Below are 18,408 nucleotides of genomic sequence, written 5' to 3' on the forward strand. Positions count from 1 at the left end.
TCGATTACGTAAGCATTTATCTGAAAGCTGTTAATTAGAAATCAAGAGAATTTAGCACGCATTCTATCTATTTTAGATATTAAGAAATCAAAGTACAGAAAGGTTAATGATTTGTTCCACATCACACTGCAGGGCAGTATCGGAGACTATACTAGAGGTCTCTTGACTCTCAAGCTTTGTCAAGGACAGTGTAACTTGATAAGCCACATTTTTTCAATACATGAAAATGTCACATCTGAGCCTTAGAACAACACCTGAAACCACATCTGGTCTTAACGAGAAATTTGTTTAAAGAATTTTCCTAGACGGGTGGAAGAGTATGCAATTGCTGCATCTCTTGATTTATGCTTTATTTATGCACAACTTTACATTTCAACCAAATTTTATATTTTATATAAGCATGCCCCTGAAGAGAAATACTGAGCACTATTACAGTTGTTGTTCACTTTCAACAGTTACAAAAAGAATTACAAAAAATCACCCTAAATTATATAATAACCTTACCGTGAACAGGTTGGCAGTCCAATACATTAACCTGGAATTCGCTAGATGGCAACATTTCAAAAAATTCATTCAATGCTTCTTGCCCAGACACTGCATTACCATTCCAGACTAATGTTGCTTTGTCCAAATAAAGTCTAGTCAAAACCTGAGGGATTATGAACATACATATTTGGGGGAAATGTATAAAAACATACAATGTACAACATTAGGATTCAAAGAATTCTGTTTTGTATTACTGATTTCTTCTGTACCTTAAAGAGCGTCCTCCTCAAATATCAGCTCCATTAACAATTAGTGCCCCAACTAAGAATTCAAACTAATAGCTGAAACATATTTTACTTTATTACTTAACATAGTGACTGATAACCCTCCCAATATATATACCATTGAGATTCCTTTAACAAAGCCAGTGACAGAGCTGTACTACTCGCTAACAAAAGGATGCTGCTGCCTTTCCATAAGTTCATCCCTAAATTCTTTTTTTTTTTTTTTTGGTGTGCGACACAGATTGCAGAGCCAAAAAAGTCTAATTTCAGGTAAAAAATAAAAGGTGAACAAGACCAGGAACAGTGGAAACTTAGAAGAGGACAGATATCTGCAGCAGCAGACCAGAATTTCCCCAGTATTTTCTAAGTTGTAACAGTTGAGTAACTATCCCTCAAGCTGTTACTACCTCTCTGCTTAACCTGCTTATGTACAATGCGACTAAGGAGTAACACCCAACTGCTGACACTTCCACATAATCTAGAAGTTATTAAATTATAGCTATAATATATTAAAAATTCCAAAGAACAGTCAATTTTCACAGCTGCCTTCTGGTACACAAATATTTCTTACATGAAACCACATCAACGTGATCTAAAGACTCCCAGACTCTTTACTATAAGAGAAGGGAGAACTATAATAATAAACCTTGGCAAAAAAATAAGCTTTAAAAAAAAAAAAAAAAAAAAAGCTCGGAGCTCGGAGACAAATAAAGCAAGTTTTATCTGCCTACGTTGACCAAATCCTGTACTATTACCGTAATAAGTCTGAGATACTTTCTAAAAGGGTCCTCTTTACAACAATGTTGCACAAAGAATTCTCTGCAGAGCATGTCTAAGGAAACAGATATCTCAACTTTGCCAATACAATAGGCAGGAACCAACTTTCAGATGCTTCCAAGCCAATGCTAGTTAGAAAAGCAAGGAAAAACGCAGGAGGTGCAATTTTGACTACCGTCAAAACATCTACATACCCTTCTTCTTTTGTCCATTGTCTCATAATAAATGTTGACAAATTCTTCAGCAGCTCTACAAGCTTGATCCACATAGGTTTTGAAATCCTGGAGAGAAGAAACCATACAAAATTATATACGTTAAGCAATTTCATGCAACTAGTCATCTAAGCAGTTTTTCCAGCTAGGGAACTACCCTTTCATAGTTCGCCAAAGTCACCATCTTTCCCATCCTTACTAAAGATAATGTCAAACAATGCTGAAAATGATTTCAAATTCCTCTTTCTTTGTTGGAGACACCAGCATTTAGCAATGTGCCAGCTTTAGGATTCGTTTTTGAATGCTGATTTATTTACTATATTTGTATTAGAAGTATTCACATTAGAAACTGGGCTATGACTGGCTGTCAGTGGAGCAAAGCATTCAGTGAAAGCATTTGTTCCTGCAATGGTTATGCTCTTTTGAGATAAAGCTTTAAGGAAATAAGATTTATTCCAGTTATTTCTGAACAGTATCAAGAAGCCTATCACACTGCCACCATAGTCTCTCTCTCTCCTTTTTTTTTTTAAATACCTTAAAATAGAAAGAGAGTGAGAGCAAGAGACAGAACTGAACACATGCCAGGAATGCTCACTCCAATGCTATTTCCAAAAGTAAAAAAACAAACGCTCTTCCTTACATCTCATTATTTTCCTTATATCTTACAATTTTTATTCATCCAAAGGTATCAGCCTTTGTTGTCACAACGCTGTACTGGGAACTCATTCAGTTATTTCATCAGTTTGGCTCTCGATCTCTTAACAGTCCCTGAACTGTGACATCCTGGAAAGCAGTGATTCTGAATTTTCTGTCACAGATATGTAACTCTGCATTTGGCTCTATTACAATACTTTGTTTAAAATATTACTAATCGTCATCATTCTATTTCAGCATTACATTCTCAACACTTACAACTCAATCAGTATTTGCAATTTAACTATTTACATTTTCTTGTAGTCTTTAATGAATATACACTGAGACTACCGCTAACTCCTGCAGTATTCCTACAAGAAACACTTCTATTCAAATAAACTCCCATACCGCAAAACATTTATCAGCCTGTCAAATAATTGCTGCTTACTGCATAAAGATATATACTTTCATGTTACTATATACAACTATCTTGACCTCTCTCTGTAAGGACACGAGCAAGCTCTTCATCTATCTCCTCCAACAACTTCTGACCCCATGGACTAATTCCAAGCAAATATGACAGAGTAGTCTTAAAGACAGCGTATTCCAAGAGTACCCCTCTGGCACTAGGGGACAGTATTAATCTCCACTAAGAAAACGGCACTTGTAATTCAGCTTGTTACTTGGAGCACAGGCTCTCGCTCTCAGTCAGCACGCACACCCCTGCGTGCCCACGCGTGCGCGCGCACACACACACTTTCTAACCAGCAGCCAAACACATTGTCCGTCATCCGGCTGAACAGACAGGCTGGGTGTGAGGGAGGACATGAGAGAAACACAAGGAGACCAGAACGAGCTACTAGACAAGACGCAATATGAGTCACTAGGAAAACAAGCTTTGTCAGTTTTGACACTCGGGACAACCATACCACTGAGCGTATTTTAAAATTCAGGGAATAATTAAGGTGGGAAGAAACCTCTGGAGACCAGCTGGTCCAAAGCCCTCTCAAAGCAGGAGCAGCCTCAAAGCTCAGTCTGACTTCAAAGTCGGATTGCGGTGACTTTCACAGTTCGACCCTGTTGCTTAGGGTCGCCTCTCCGGTCAGGCTGTGAACACCTCTCAGGATGGCGACTCCGCACCTATTCCAAAGTTCTCACCCCTCCCGGGGGAGCCTGTTTTTCCTAGTATTTAACAGGAACGGCACGCCTTTGTCGGCCAGCCCGAGGCGGCCGGTGAGGCTCCCCCGCCGCGCGGCGGGGCGGCCCCCAGGCTGGCAGCGCGCCGGGGTTCAGCCCAGGCCCTCCTGCCCACGCGGCAGCCTGCGCAACGGACGCGCTGGCCGCCCCACGACTAACGCTGGCGGGCGCGGGCAGCGAGGCTGCGCTGAGGGGAGCCTCGCGGCCGCTCTCGCCGCCTCGGCTGCCCCAGCGGCGCGGGGCACTCACCACGGAGGCGGCCATGCGGAGGCGAGGCGAGGCGAAGCGAAGCGAGACAAGGCGGCGGCCCCTCCGCGGCGGCGAGCAGAGCGGCGGGCAGGGCAGCGGGGCGCCGGATGTGCGCCGCGCTCAACCGCCCGGCTCTTCCGGCCGCGCGTCGGTGCCGCGCGAAATGGCCGCCGGCGCCGCGCCGCGCCGAACCGGCCCGGCCCAGCCCAGCCCGGCGCCCCGCCGGCGGCCATTTCGCGCGGCACCGGGGCCGCGCCGGCTGCCGCAGCGGCTTCGTGAGAGGAAGGGCCTGGTCTGGCCCTTCCTTTCTTTCCTGCCTTTCTTCCGCAGGCCCGAGTGAAGGCGTCGGTCACCGCTGGCCTGTGTGCGCGTGTGCTCTCCCATAGCAACGAGCGCTGTCCCCAGCCATCGGCGCGCGTAAACAGAGCGGCCGGTTCCGTGTGCGTCTGCTTTACCTTTGAAGCCGCTTTTAGTGTTATTGCAGCCTCAAAAACGCAAAGGCATCCCGACTGCGCCAATGAAAAGGAAGAAAAAAATCAGCACCCGCAGTTCTGCTCTTCAGGACTAGCAGAGATACACCTTAAACTAGAGTCACCAATCTGTACAGCATTGGAGTTGCTTCATTCTCGAAGGCCCTGGCCCTCCTTTTTTTTCCTTTACTTACTGTTACACTCCATTCTCCGTATTTTGCTTTTAGAACACTAAAATGAGGAGAAAACACTATAGGCACAGAATCAATTGCTAACGTACTAGTGCTGGATGCTGCAGTGCCAGTATAGCAGCACCTCTGTCAGGCACGTAGCCAGCTCCGTACCGTTGCCTTTCCCCTTCACGCTGTTTGACTCCGTCCATAACCCAGTGTGACTGCGGGACACCGACGCGAGGGACAGTCCTGCCCTGGCCTCAAAAGCGGGGACGTTCCCAGCCACTTCCCCAGTGCAGAATCTGGAGGTTTAGGGCTGCTCAGAGGCACGTCAGACACGTTTGCCGCTGCAGTTGTTTTGAAGAAGGGCTGAAGTGCAGAGCAATTTTTTTTTTTTTCCTTTAAAAGGTGGAGGTGATAAATGGAGGTACGAATTAGCAGCATAGAATTTAGACTGACATAACTTGTTTTTCTTCTTTTGTCGCTTGTGAACTTAGAATTCACAGCTTCTTAAATAAATGCAAGAGACAATGTATTTCATTCTCACAGATTTTACACTTAACAGCTGTTGTTTTCTTTTTAGAGTGGTTCCACATGAACCATTTTTCAGTGTCATTCCCAGGTGAAGCAGCTGCTGCCCTCCTTGCTGTACTGATGAACCTACCTATTCAGGGAACTGGTGAATTGATTCCCATTTTCTTTACTACCTATTTTTTCAGGAAGATCAATTCACCAGTCTGGTTCAGGGTACAACTCCAAGACAGAGAGGGTGACAGGAACAGCCAAGGTTGAAAGAGTAGCATGGAGTCTACTTCAGCCAACCTAAGCCTCAGCGTTGGTCCAGATTTTATCTCAGTAAATGCCATTTCAAACATTTGCTAGCAAGTCAAGGAACACTTTGTGCAACATATTTAGGAAGTTTGTTTTCATGAACCCAAGTTTGCACTACATAAAAACTAGCTTGTTAAAATGCTAGTCCAAAAACATCTGTTCTTCAAGAGTTTAGCACCAAACTGTACTCCCTTTTGGCCCAGTTGCATGTAAGTGCCACGGACAGATATGTACATTTGCACGCCAGAGAGACCTACGTTCCATATGCAGGCTCATTAAACATGTTTTCCTTTGGACCATTCCTAAGGAAGTGACCCCTCCTTTAATCACCTCCAACTCCTGGTTTGGGAATTTACTAGCTCCTTGACAGACTGCAAGAAAAAGGCTGGCTTCTTTCTACCCCAACACATATGTAAGTAGGCCAGACAGTCACAACACAAACACTGCACCTTGTACACTTTGGCAGGATGGTGATTCAAGCTTAAAATACAGCACAGTGATCACCTCCTAAACTCAGTATACTGTCCCACTGCTGACAGATATTTCCCAAAACTGTTTGCTTAGGTCTGGTTTGAGTTCTTCTGGCAGCTTCTGACTTACCTATGCAGCTGTAATGCCTTCGGACTGTTACCTGCTCTCTGCCCTAAAGTATTTAAACTTGATTGTTCTGAGAAGTGTCTATAAATATTTCAGAGATTCTAATGGGTTATATAACAACGTGCGTGTGTATTGCTGTATCATGACAAACTCCAGAAATAATTTAATGTATTCCATCTGGCAAAGCACAATGGACCATAAATGCCTACATTAAAAGGAAGCAAAGGCACTCAGTATGTGTTACGCTTTTGCACAGAATATACAGTGTGCACGTTTCCAATTGGTGTTTCTGAGCAAGGGACACTGAAAAATATTTCTCTTTATGACTTTGTACAAAGGCTGCACAACTTTCTTGGTCTGCACGCTTAACAAGCGGAGCATTAACAATTCATTAACAATAGCACATAAGTTTCTGCACATCTTTTCTGAAAATTCCTGTTTCACAGATTGGACTAACAGTGAAACAGCTGCATCAATCTGAACATATCTTTATACTGGTGTCAGTATTATCTGCATCTTGGATCAATGCATCTTTTCAAAACTTAGTTTCATTGTTTAATGAGACTCATGCTTTGAGTTTTTATTACTAGAAACTGTTGTATGCTAGTTGTCATCAGTGTTCATAATTTAGGTGACAGACTTACCTAAAGACTGACAAAGACATCAGCTATCCTGCTGAGCTAAGTACTACGGGGCTCACAAAGAGATAATCCCTACTTCAAATAGCTTATAGTCATGGTTAATGCAGCAAGCAGCAGAAACAAAGAAGCAAGTAGAAAGACGATATAACACTGATACAAGCCTGTTTTTGCAAATACTAGACGTGTATGCAGCAGAACCCATACCCATGTAGCAGTTGCATTATACACATTGTACTGTGTCCTCTGTAATTAAAAAAAAAAAAACAAACCTTTCCCTATTAGCATTTCAAGCTCAGCCTCAGCATTAGAATGATGAAGTGCCTAACAGACATTCAGTGTCAATCTCATTTTGCCAGCATAGTCAGCAACACCTGACTAGTTTCTATTAGCAGTTAAAATAGCTTACGAGAGCTGGAACAGAACAGCAGCCTCCAGAAACATCATTTTAAATCAATTCAAGGTTACAAGCAAAGCCATTTTACTTGCTTGAGTTTACTGTCTTGGAATGACTGGCCCTTGGGGAAAAAAAAAGAAACTAGACCTGTAGTTTTATACTGCTTGTAAAATGCACAAAGGTGATCAGGCAATTAGTTATGTGCAGAGCTCATTTTACTTTCCTTTATGTAGGACAGTCTGGTGGAGATGGTATTATTCACATCAGTCTATGTGAAAACAACCTATAGAGAAACACAAGAGAACGACATTTCTTCCCTCTGCATCTAAAACAGTTACTTGGTTATTGTGAAGGTCTGAAAATATTCAAGCACAGAATAGCCTGTAACACAACAGGACTTACATGGCTCTATTTGGTACTTAATTAAAATTAATTCAGTAATTTTTTCACACTTTTTGTAACATTAGTATTAGTATTGTGAAATAACATTGATCTTGTCCTGGGAGAGTTTGGACATTGGATGGCCTCTTTGCAGTGCCTTCCAGCTATATGAAATAATTCATCAGTGTTTTTATAAATAAAAAAGTGAGTTTGGATACTTCAGCATCTTCCAGAGAGTCGTGAAAAAGTTCAAGAAGTCTTACATGCTCCAGTACAAGTGGTTAATGTCATTTAAATCAACTACATGTTAGTTTGTGAAAGCAAACAAGGACAAAGATGCCTTATAAACTCTAGCAAATAACCAGGATGGCAAATTGCACTCATTACCATAATAATTGCACTTGCTATCACAGACGACGTGGTCCTATATGTCCTGTATCATATTGTGTCTGGAAGACTGTGGATGTAAAACTAGAAGGTCAATGTACGAGCACTTAGCCCTTAAGTTTCTATCTATTTTAGAACTCTTAGGTGCTTTTCTCATGTGCAACTTTTTTCCACAGCTGCTCTTATTCCTGGGACTGACTCTCCACGGAAGTGTCTGGGCTGCGGTGCCTGCAGGGAGCCAGCAGGGGGGAGAATGAACCAAGACCCAGCACTCCTGTCGCAGGGCCTGAGCCAGGCACTTACACAAAAGCAACTTGCTCTGTTTTCCTGGAAGAGGTTGAGCTGTAAGGCCGGCTAGTTAACTTTTTATAACGCTGTGAACAATAGGAAAATACCTGAATTCAAGGGAATCTGCAGTCCTGCTGGTACTGGAATATTCTGTGTGTAACTCAGAACACATTCCAGAAGACCATCTCGTGGCTGAAAAGTGTCTGTGCTGGTTTTTCTTAATACGAACTGTAAGATCAAGTTTAATAAAAACACCCTTTGGAGAAATATATAATGTATGGTGAGGCAACCACACTCCTCCAAGACCCAAATCCCTCAGTGCACATATTGATGCATAAAATAAAAATGGCTAAGAAGGGCTGTGATTTCTTTATATGGACGGCAATATTGCTCAACAGAATAGGCTAGAGATATTTCTTTATTCTGTTTGTACGGTTCTTATCTATTCCAACTCCTAGACACTACAGTATCAGAAACACAGGCTTCTCAAATTCCTCCTTTTCCCATGTATGAGAATGTATGTCACCCTGTTACATCAGAGGACCATTACAGAAGCACTAAGGCACATGATGAAGGATGGTTCTCAGCAGTAGCTTGCAGCAGAGGGAAGCCACTTTAGCAGGGCTCTTCCCCAGGTATGAGCTCTTTCCTACCACTGCCACACCGACTGCTTGCAGTACTGTGCTGTGATCTGTTTGCACTTCTGTGGATCCTATGCACCAGGTGCACCTGGTCCAGCCTGTGTGGTCATGGAACAACAGTGAAGCTGTGTCACTACAATGCATAAACACAAGGCCTAACCACAGGGAAGATTACACAAGGATCAACTCCATGAGTCCCATACCTAAAGCACAAAACTCAGGAGGTCTGCAAATAATTAATAAATATGATGTGGAGCTGACTGTGAAGAAATCACAACCTGAAGGTGAAAAACACTCTGGGAATGGAAAGCTGCATCGGTGATAGGGCTGCTGGGGAGAGGATTAAGTTTGGGTCAGGCCATATGAGGCTGTGCTCTTTAGTACACTGAATCACATCCAGCAATGTCAGCTGTATACTAATTCGTCATTGCTGTGTAGGAGTTGAATCACTAAGAAACAGTATATCCTGCTGAATTAACACTTGCATAGTGAAGATTCCTAGATACAAAAGTTCAAAAATCCTCCCATTTAAAATCTTATCCAAGATTTTAAATACTTACTTGGATTTTAAATACTTACTTTAAATCTTATTTAAAATCTTAGGCTAAGGAAAGAGTTAAATGAAAGACTTCAATTTGACTTCTGCTTAGTTTTCCAATACATACAGTTTTGTGCTTCTTTGTTAGATAGCCTCAAGCCTCTCATTCTGTCACTGCATCACCATATTATTTATTTGCCTCAAATTAATGGAAGTACCTCATAATACCTCTCTCATATAAAGAACAAGTATCATCAATTTCCAAATAAAAAAGCAAGGCACCTGAAATTATACATGATTTGTTCAAGGTCACAAAGGAAGACAACTGCAGAGCAAAAACTACAGTTCTAATCTTTTGCCTTCACCATATAAACATCCTTACTCCACCCTGAGAAATAGCAGTGTAAAAATTAAAGAGAATCACTGCTACCTGATATCTCTAGTCTCCATTTCATGTTTATTTTGATCATACTGACATTGATGCATCCAAAAAGGCAGAGTGTCATGCTTCTTTCCTATGAATTGAATTTGTAGGAAACTACTGGACTGAAGGAAATATATTTGGGCTATCAAAGAGACTGTGTACAATCTGTATAAAACAACAGAAATAAGATGTATGTCTGTTAAAGCATCATCTTTCATTTACTCACTGTGAAAGCTGGAAGAGAAACAGACCTAACTGTTGACAGACTGTGCAAAGTTCTCTATATCTTTCAAACATATTAAAATAGGGATCTGAGGAAAAGATATTTTTAATTTCATTTATCTATGGCTGCTTCAACAAAAGAAATACTGTATAAAGAATGAAATCAGAAATATTAGAAACTGAAGTAGCTAATTAGATCACAGGCCTTCCTTCTACCACGATAGGATTTTTCTCTACTGATTACACTTTTTCTCACTCACAAAGTGGGATCATGATAGTTTTTTTGGTGACAGTTAATCAGAAGAACACTTCTCCAGCAGGATTCACTGCAGACTTTCCCCTGGAAGTTAGGGAGGTAGATCAATTGCAGGGTCCCTATGCCTGTCCTTTCCCTTCCTTAGCACTCGTCACTACTCTGTGAGGCAATATGTCAAAGAGAAGCTGCATTAAAAAATGGATGTGAAATTCATTCTCAGCTACTTGTAAAGATGACAGAAAATTATGGTATCATTTTACCATGACTGCTTGTTGGGATCAGTTAATCAGGAAATAAAAGAAGGCGGCAACTTATGCTGTGATACTAAGCTGTATGCAAGACCTGGCTCAAAATATTTCTGCGAGAGAGCCACTCAGTTGCTCACAGCACTGGCCATAATGTACTTAGGTCCAAACTCCTACTTGGAATAACACACACCAAAAAAAAAAAAAATCCACCATCATGGATGGTGTAAAATATTTTACAAATAATATGAGCAGCAAGAAATGTAAAATGCTTGCAAATGGTGGGGAAAGTGCTTAAAGACATGCTAGAAATATGAGAAACTCAGAACAAAGGCATACCACTTATCAGAAATGCTTTAAAAAAATTAAAAAGTCCAGCATGCTTAAGTAACAGGGCAAGGTAGAGAATTAGAGGTAAGGAAACATCTTCCAAAAATGGAAGCTGTCTCCAAATGAAGAAAATAATAGAAAAAAAACATGAACTTCAGCAAGTAAGACTTAAAAATGAAATACGGCAATCAAAAATGGTCCTGAGAAACATTTTACTGAAGGGAGACTCTATGAATAAAAATACTTCTTCATACACATCAAAAGAAAGACATCTTGCCAGAAAATCTGTAAGGCCAATACGCGATTGGTGTGCAGCAAAAAAGACAAGGCTGTAGTAGAAAAGCTAAACAAACTCTTCACATCTTTGATTACCACAAAGGAGCTTATAAAGTATCTTACATTAGAACACTTCTTTAGAAGGAATGAAATGGAGGATCTGCCATAAAGTGAAATGTCAGTACAAAAGGTTTTAGAACAAATCCATAAAATGAAGAGTAACAAAGTGCCAAGGTATATGCCAAGTTACGTGCTCCTAAAGGACATACTAAGACATGGTATGCAATTTGTCATTTACAACGTATTCTATACTCAAGGACTGGAAGGTGGCAAATGGGATGCCAATTTTCTAAAAGAGCTCCAAGGTGGATCCAGGGAACTATGAACCAGTAAATCTGATGTTTGCCTAGGCAAATTTGTAGAAACTGTAATGAAGAAAAGAATTAGTAGATACTTGGACAAACATGACATATTACGGTAGACTCAACATGGTACTTTAGCAAGAAGCTACGCTTCACAAATCTGTTAGTTCTTCAAAAGAGTCAATAATCATGTGGAGGTAAAGAGCCTTTCTAGAGAACAATGTTCCAGGAAAAAAAAATTTTACTGTAACCATTTCAGATTCTGCTAATACATGATTCTAGAATTCTCATACTTTTTATTATCATAATTTCAGTGTTTCATAATTTCAATAGTATCATCATTTCAGTAGTTTTCATATGGAATATTTTAGTGAAATGCATACCTCCCAGTACCCATCCAAATTACGTGACTGGAATAATGAGACTGCCTGCTTAACTTCCCTCACTTCTTTACTCAACTCAACTGTTAGGACTCTTCCTAGTATTTTGGCTGGCAATTTTGCTGACTGAGAAAAATTAGACTTCAAGGTCACTCACTCAAATCTCACTTACTGAAGATACATTTCCTTTACTTAGAAAGTATCATTTGCAGTGGAAACAAAAGAATCCCTCTAAAACATACCAATTTTTTTTTGCAAGGCTCCTCCTTCAGTTGCTTTCCATTGAGTAAGTCTTTGCTTTGGGGGTCTAGGAATTAAGAGTATCCTTATAAGCAGACACTTTGTGTTGAACAAATTGTAACAGTACTCTCTATTGCTCAAATATATCCCTAAATTTGCATTTTGATTTAATTCAAGTAACAACCAATTATAAGTCATCATTTCTCTTCAAAAGCTCAGCTATTCCTAACAGTTTCTTAGCCTTTATCTCTAGTACCCAAAGCCAATTCACCCATGCTCATCAACCTTTTAGATCCTGGAAAGAACTTAATTAAAAGATACAAATGCTAGAATGACTCAGCAGTAATGCCACTGAACTCCCATACCCAGTCCAAGCCGTTTACATCAAGATGACTCATCAAAATACCTTTCCATCTGAAGGCAGTTCCTCAAATATGCAGTTCTACTACACCCACCTACCATATGGAAGGGGAATTAATTTTAAATCAGTTTAGATCTTACAGACCAAATCATCCCTGTACAGGCAAAAACTGGAGCCTTGTGGAAATTAGCTGGGATCAGCTATTACAACTGTGAGGTGAATTTAGCTATATGAGGTATTTTTGATTCTATATAATGCTAACCTTTAAAACTATTATTTCCTGGAAAGCTTCCCAAATAGCTGATACTAACAGCAACGAATAAAAAGCTGTAATCACAACTAAATGCCAAATAGGATGACGTGCATACAGCACAAACATCTGTATGGTGATAGGAGCTAATTCTTAGATGTGACTGCTTCACAACTTCAGTCAAATTTAGTCAAAATATCATAACTAAACGGTACTTAGAAGAGGGGACATACTTGCCTTTCAAAAATGTATTAAGCTTGATATTCAGCCATCTGGGCCAGCCCACATTTTCTTTTGTTTTCACCAGGTAATGCTCTGTTAGTTAAAATTGATAGCAAAGCTTGGGATGATTTCAGAATCACTGCCAAAAAGGCATAGATCTTTTTTTTTAATTATCTTGATACTGGCAGAATACTTTAATGGTCACAGAATGAAAGCATAATCTCCAACAAGGTAAAAATAATCCACACTTTTCCCACAGAATCTCCCCATGACAATTACCTACACTTGCAATAATACCTACACAAAAATGAAGCCAAACTGCATATTGTCAGCCTGCTTTTCCAGCTAGCCTTGTACTGTGCAAGTAACTTTGAGTTGTCTGTAAAGACTCCAGTCACAGACTAAGATCAGGTCCATCCGTCCTGATTACCCTTGTTGAAATGTGTAGTCTTTAGTTTTGCAAATAATCTTGCTGGACTCAGATTAATGTGCTTGTAATTTCCATGATTTCATAATTTATTCTCCTTTAAGGTTATATAATTAGCACTGCCACATTTGAAATGGAATATCCTCTGTTTAAAAAAAACCCAACTACAAGGCTTTTGAATTTCTTGATTCAGAATATATGTAACATATGCTCAAACCATAATATTACATGCTCGAAATCTTAAGGTTCAAAATCTCCCTGCTGGATTGCATGCAACACTATAAATTCTCTACTGAAATAAAATAGAGTCCAAAGAAACAATCCAAGGCCTATGTCTGTGATCAACATTAAACTGGTAGGTTCACTCTCTTGTTATTAGACTTATCAGCCTTCACTGACTGCGTGGCACATACAGCGTCTGTGTTAACAATGTCCAATTATAGTTCAAAGATTGAGCAGGTATAGTACTGTTTACCAGAAGGATTCCCTCAAGGTCAGTGATTCACACAGCACTTCAGCCTTCAAGCTGGCAAAGCAGTATGTTTAAAGACGCTCACGCAGTGTAAAGGTAATATATGCTATCTCTAAGACCTTGAATCTTTTGAAATGCTGAATGGCTCTTGTGAAATACCATGCTCTGAACTTTTGTAAAAGCTACCAAAATGCATAAATAATGTTAGTCAGATGTCTAGAAGTTCAAGGAACTGTATCCTAACAAAAGGCAAGCAATTGACACTAGCCAAATCCAGACAGGTTCTGATTAACCAGGTTCTGACTCAGTGTCTGAGGGTTTTGCCTCATCAAGGGCTGAATGAGAACTCCGGGATTTGTCTGTTCATTTCAATGGGAACTGGGAGCAGATCTCAGGTGTTCAGCGCTTTCATACTATGACCTATATACAGGATAAGACAATACTGCTAAAAGTGGAGTTTGGATTTATTAAACCACAGTGGGCTTAAAGAAGGGCTGGTTTGGCCAGTTCATTCTCAACAAAAAAAGGCATGTTACTCTGAAAGACTCAGGCAGAACGTGTGTTTGTTAGAATCCCATGGGAACTCTGGACTATGCACTCACTGCTCCACCTCAAATTCCTGTCATACCAGAACTGGAGGAATGTAACGACTCTTACCCTGATAAACATCCCTCTTGTTTTTTAAAGGAAAGCAGGACTTGCTATATATTGAACTGATAACAGTTCCAGTAAGTCTTACAGACCCACAGGGATACGGTAAGATCAAGTACAAATAAGTATTCAAATTTAAGCCATTTAAAGCACTCCCAAGTGCTCTACATTTTGCCAAGTGGGCAAAATTTTAAAAACAGGTCAGTTCAAAGGGTCACCACAGCTGGTAGGTAAAGAAATCTTAAAACTTCATTAACTAGGTAATGAAATAGTATATGATCTCTTATGAAAATCTGGTCTTGCATAATTAAACAACAGGTAAATATAGTTGTACAGCAATAGACTTCAGGAGACTTAAATAAAGCAACCTGATAGCTGAAGTATGTATACGTGTACACACACATTTTTATATATATTTGTATCTACTAGGGGGAAGAGGCTTATAGCCTTACCTTTTAAGCTTATCATGTAGTTCTGCTTGTACTTGTCCATTTATCTCAAAATTTTAGATTGAAATCCCAACGACGGCTTCAGCAGTATGTTGTACTGCTTTGCGGGAACGGAGCTGTGGCATCAGCTTACAATTATGTCCTGTATACACAGAACAGAAAACATTGCAAACAGCTATTATCAAGCTATCTGGAGTATGAAATACCTGTACAATGCCTTGCATCATCATACACATCAGCTGATTAGAAGCTTTTGCAAGCATCAGTAGCAGCACATGACCACGCTTTTCTTTAACTTGGGTGTAGCTGAACCAGCACAGTCCATAATTATTTCTCATCAGGGGGCTGCAAGCACTGTAGCTACAGTAGTTCAGCTAGTCCTTTCTCCTAACTCCATTTAGTACTGCTCAGTTTTCACTAAAGCCTGGGAAGAGTGCCTTTTTTGCCTCCAGTTCTCCCTTTACATAATTTGCCTATACATAGCCAGATCAAGTTTTGAGTAAAAATTCTTTATTCGCCTCTCTCCTTTTGGAGCACTGGTAAAGAGAGTGCAGTTCTAGACCTCACCCTCACGTCTGTCTGGGTCGGAGTCAGAACAAGACGACAACAGAAAACGGCAGTAGCAGCCTGCTTCTCAAGCTTATAGAAAACTAGAATCTGAGCTACAGATTCTAATATGATGAATCTGAGTTACAGCTTCTAAACCTGCTCTAAATTACGCTAGTGGCTTACTAAAAAAAAAAAAAAATCTGAAAATAAAGTACTGTAAGCAAGACTTTTAGCTATCTCGGTGTCCTGTTCTGTCCAGTGCAGAGTATCAGATACTCATCCTTTTGTGTTATATTTGTAAATCCTAAAAGCCTGAAGGCTAGTATCTATCTTCTCATCCCAAATGAACCAATATACTCATAAATCACAGTACTGCCAATCTGCTTCTTGTTGGTGTGTTCCTGGAAACCTAGATCCTACATTCAGGCAAATACACGAGAACCTCTACATTTGCTAAAGAAGAGAGTTTAAGAAACTCCTCTAAAAGATTAATCTTATGCAACCAGAAATCTAAAAACAAATACAAAGAATACAATATATGTTAATAACATATGTTAGTTTTTTATATTCTATGTATTACTTTTAAAATTGAAGCTACCGCTTTTGGAACAAATACATATTTTTTGATGTAATAATAAAACTTTTGACATTAGAATGCACCTAAAGAAAGAGCTAATGCAAACCTTAGGTTATCTTAATAGATGTGTAGAGACATTTTTTTCCACAGTCACTTTACACAATATTGCCATGTTTTTACGACTTTAGCTAAGTTTATCTCTGCTTTTCATTTACTTTCATTTTGGGGTTCACAGGAGTGCTATGATAGATACAGGTTATATAAGTAAAAATCATTAGCATAATTATGGATAAACACTTCCACATATTGATTCCTCTGGTTTGTAGAGAGGCAGAAAATGTTACAGACAAGAACTAAACATTAAAGCATATAATCCAAGAGCAAATAAATGCACACTACACGTTACAATCTTTGTCATGTCTTACTGCTAGCATCCAGTTTACCATTAGAAATGGTCTAAAATACAAAAACTGTGCAGTTTGGATCGGGAGCTTTTGTTCAAGCCATCTCTTTGCAAAACCTTTAAACTTCCCCTTCCTTTTCAGTAATTCTGTTGTGTTTTTCTGAAGGCTGAGAAATGAACTATTACCTGTAAAAGAAAAATTAAACATATACTAACAAAATGTTCTAAATATAGAATTGTTTTATGGTTCCTTCACCCTTGGATGTATTCTGGCAAGGTTTTGCCTATTTTAAGTAACTCCCAAGGGTCGGAGCAGCATGAGTTACAGGAGCTGGGAAATGAGTTTCTTTTCCACTGAAATTTTCAATAAAAGCAATGCTTTTAAAGTCAGAAACACAAACAAGAAAGAAGTAGGTTTTGTTTGTGAACAAATTTTCAGCTGCTTTGGATCAAAAGCAATTTTCTTCCCAATTTTAAGGTGTTTGGATCTTTCCAACATTTTTTCCCTTTGGCATTTTTTTAGAATAGTCTAGTTGAAAATCCAATTTTCATTTTAAGAAGTTTTAAGAGTAAGTTTTGGATCAGCTATAGATGGAACATCAACCACTCCACATTATAGCTTTAACAGAACTACTGAGCAAAGTTCACTCAGATGAGAAAGGCCTGCAGGGCTAGAATTATGATTTATATGCTGTCTTAAATAGTTAGGTCAGGTCAGCTCGTAGCATATTCTGAGCTCAATTTACATTTGGCTCAGACTTAAATGTTGGCCAGCATCAGTAGGTAGGCCACAACAATTAGCTGGTTAATGAGATGACTTAACAACAATCAAATGCTCAGTGATATTTCTCCAGGCCAAACTTACCTGTGACCACTTAAAAGAATTATTTTCAGGTAGGATGGGCTGGAAATGGAGTATCATCGTTTGCTTGATTTTAAATGGAAGACTGTAGAAAATCCTATGTGATTATTAAATAGGCATAAAACTTGCCTTCAGATTTTTATGAACATTTTTACTTCTATCCCCTGGATCCTGTAAAATATTTGGTATTGTCTGAGCAGCTGAACCACCTGTTCCATGAGTTGGTACAATAGCCCTGCCGTACTGAAAGAAGCGTCTCCTCCCCTGCTCTGTGCACTGTGCAATCTCCTCCCTCTGTTAAGTCTGACTACTGAGCTCACTGGACCTTTCCTAGAGCTAATTTAATCAGCTAAAACTGTGAAAGCCACCTTTTCTTACCTTCTATATACTCGGTAAGTTAAAGCAGATTGAAGAGGGGTTGTAAGTGACAGATTTGGCAAGTGACAGTTAAGTAGCTGGAGTGTATGGCTGGGACTGGAAAGGGAGGGAGGGAAGATGGGTGAGAAGAGCACCAACAAGCTGTTATGCCCAACTTAGGGCATGTTGTGAACTGATACCTTGTTGCTGCCACTGGAACGTGACATACAGGCAACCCACCGCCAAAAAATGGATGGTCTCATTGCTTCTCCTTCACTGTTCTCATCTGTGCATTCTCACTGCTTCCTTTGGGCCAGCATTTGTGCAGCTATTTGCCGAGACTGATCACAGAACTGACCTGGCCAAAAATGAATCATGCTGTTGTTAGGCTGATTTTCTGTGCGTTTCCCTCATCTGTACTGGCACAAGAAAGGTAATGGAGGCATTTAATTAGAGAAGGCAGGACTGCCCCTTCTGGCAGTAGTAGACACTTGGGTTGGCTTACAGCAGCTGTGAAGCACATCCAGCAAGCCCAGAAGTGAGTAACTAAAATAAAACTGACTGCAGGGTTTCACAGCCAAGCTGGGAAAACTGTAAACATCAAACAGGCAGTAGAAATGGTGGCAGAATAGCAGTGGATTTTTAAGCACTCCTCCAGTTTGCAGAGTGGAAGCTCTTCTAGATAGACAGGTGAGGGTATTTTCAATATAAACATATGTATGAAATGTATTTTGACAGCGTATCTGAATTCCTGGAAGTCAAATTTTATCTAAGCTTTTGCCTGAGAAACCATATACTTTTAATGGGATAGCTTTCATATAATGAAAGTCTGCTCATTAACTCACTGTAGACCATGACATTGTCTGCTGAAGCATATGGCTTGAATTATTAAGCACACCCACACAACGAGCATA

At 39.9% G+C, this 18,408-nt stretch overlaps 1 protein-coding gene across 10 annotated transcripts in view; it reads right to left on the minus strand.

The window, feature by feature from the left end:
* NXT2 (nuclear transport factor 2 like export factor 2) overlaps nt 1-18,408 on the minus strand; it is a 95,741-nt gene that overhangs the window by 15,983 nt on the left and 61,350 nt on the right. For 5 of the 10 annotated variants that reach the window (XM_068956951.1, XM_068956948.1, XM_068956954.1 and 2 more), the window contains 3 exons: nt 14,750-14,888; nt 1,742-1,828; nt 505-649 (listed from right to left, as the gene is read on the minus strand). In XM_068956951.1, the coding sequence (XP_068813052.1) occupies nt 505-649; nt 1,742-1,759 (163 nt within the window). In that variant the 5' untranslated portion in view covers nt 1,760-1,828; nt 14,750-14,888. Of the gene's footprint in view, nt 1-504; nt 650-1,741; nt 1,847-3,838; nt 4,022-14,749; nt 14,889-14,952; nt 15,637-17,734; nt 17,853-18,408 lie in introns of those variants that run through there. The other 5 variants (XM_068956953.1, XM_068956956.1, XM_068956952.1 and 2 more) reach the window with 5 other exon arrangements.

Source organism: Struthio camelus, chromosome 11 (genome assembly GCF_040807025.1).
Source record: "Struthio camelus isolate bStrCam1 chromosome 11, bStrCam1.hap1, whole genome shotgun sequence".
In the NCBI taxonomy this organism is placed as follows: Eukaryota; Metazoa; Chordata; class Aves; order Struthioniformes; family Struthionidae; genus Struthio; species Struthio camelus.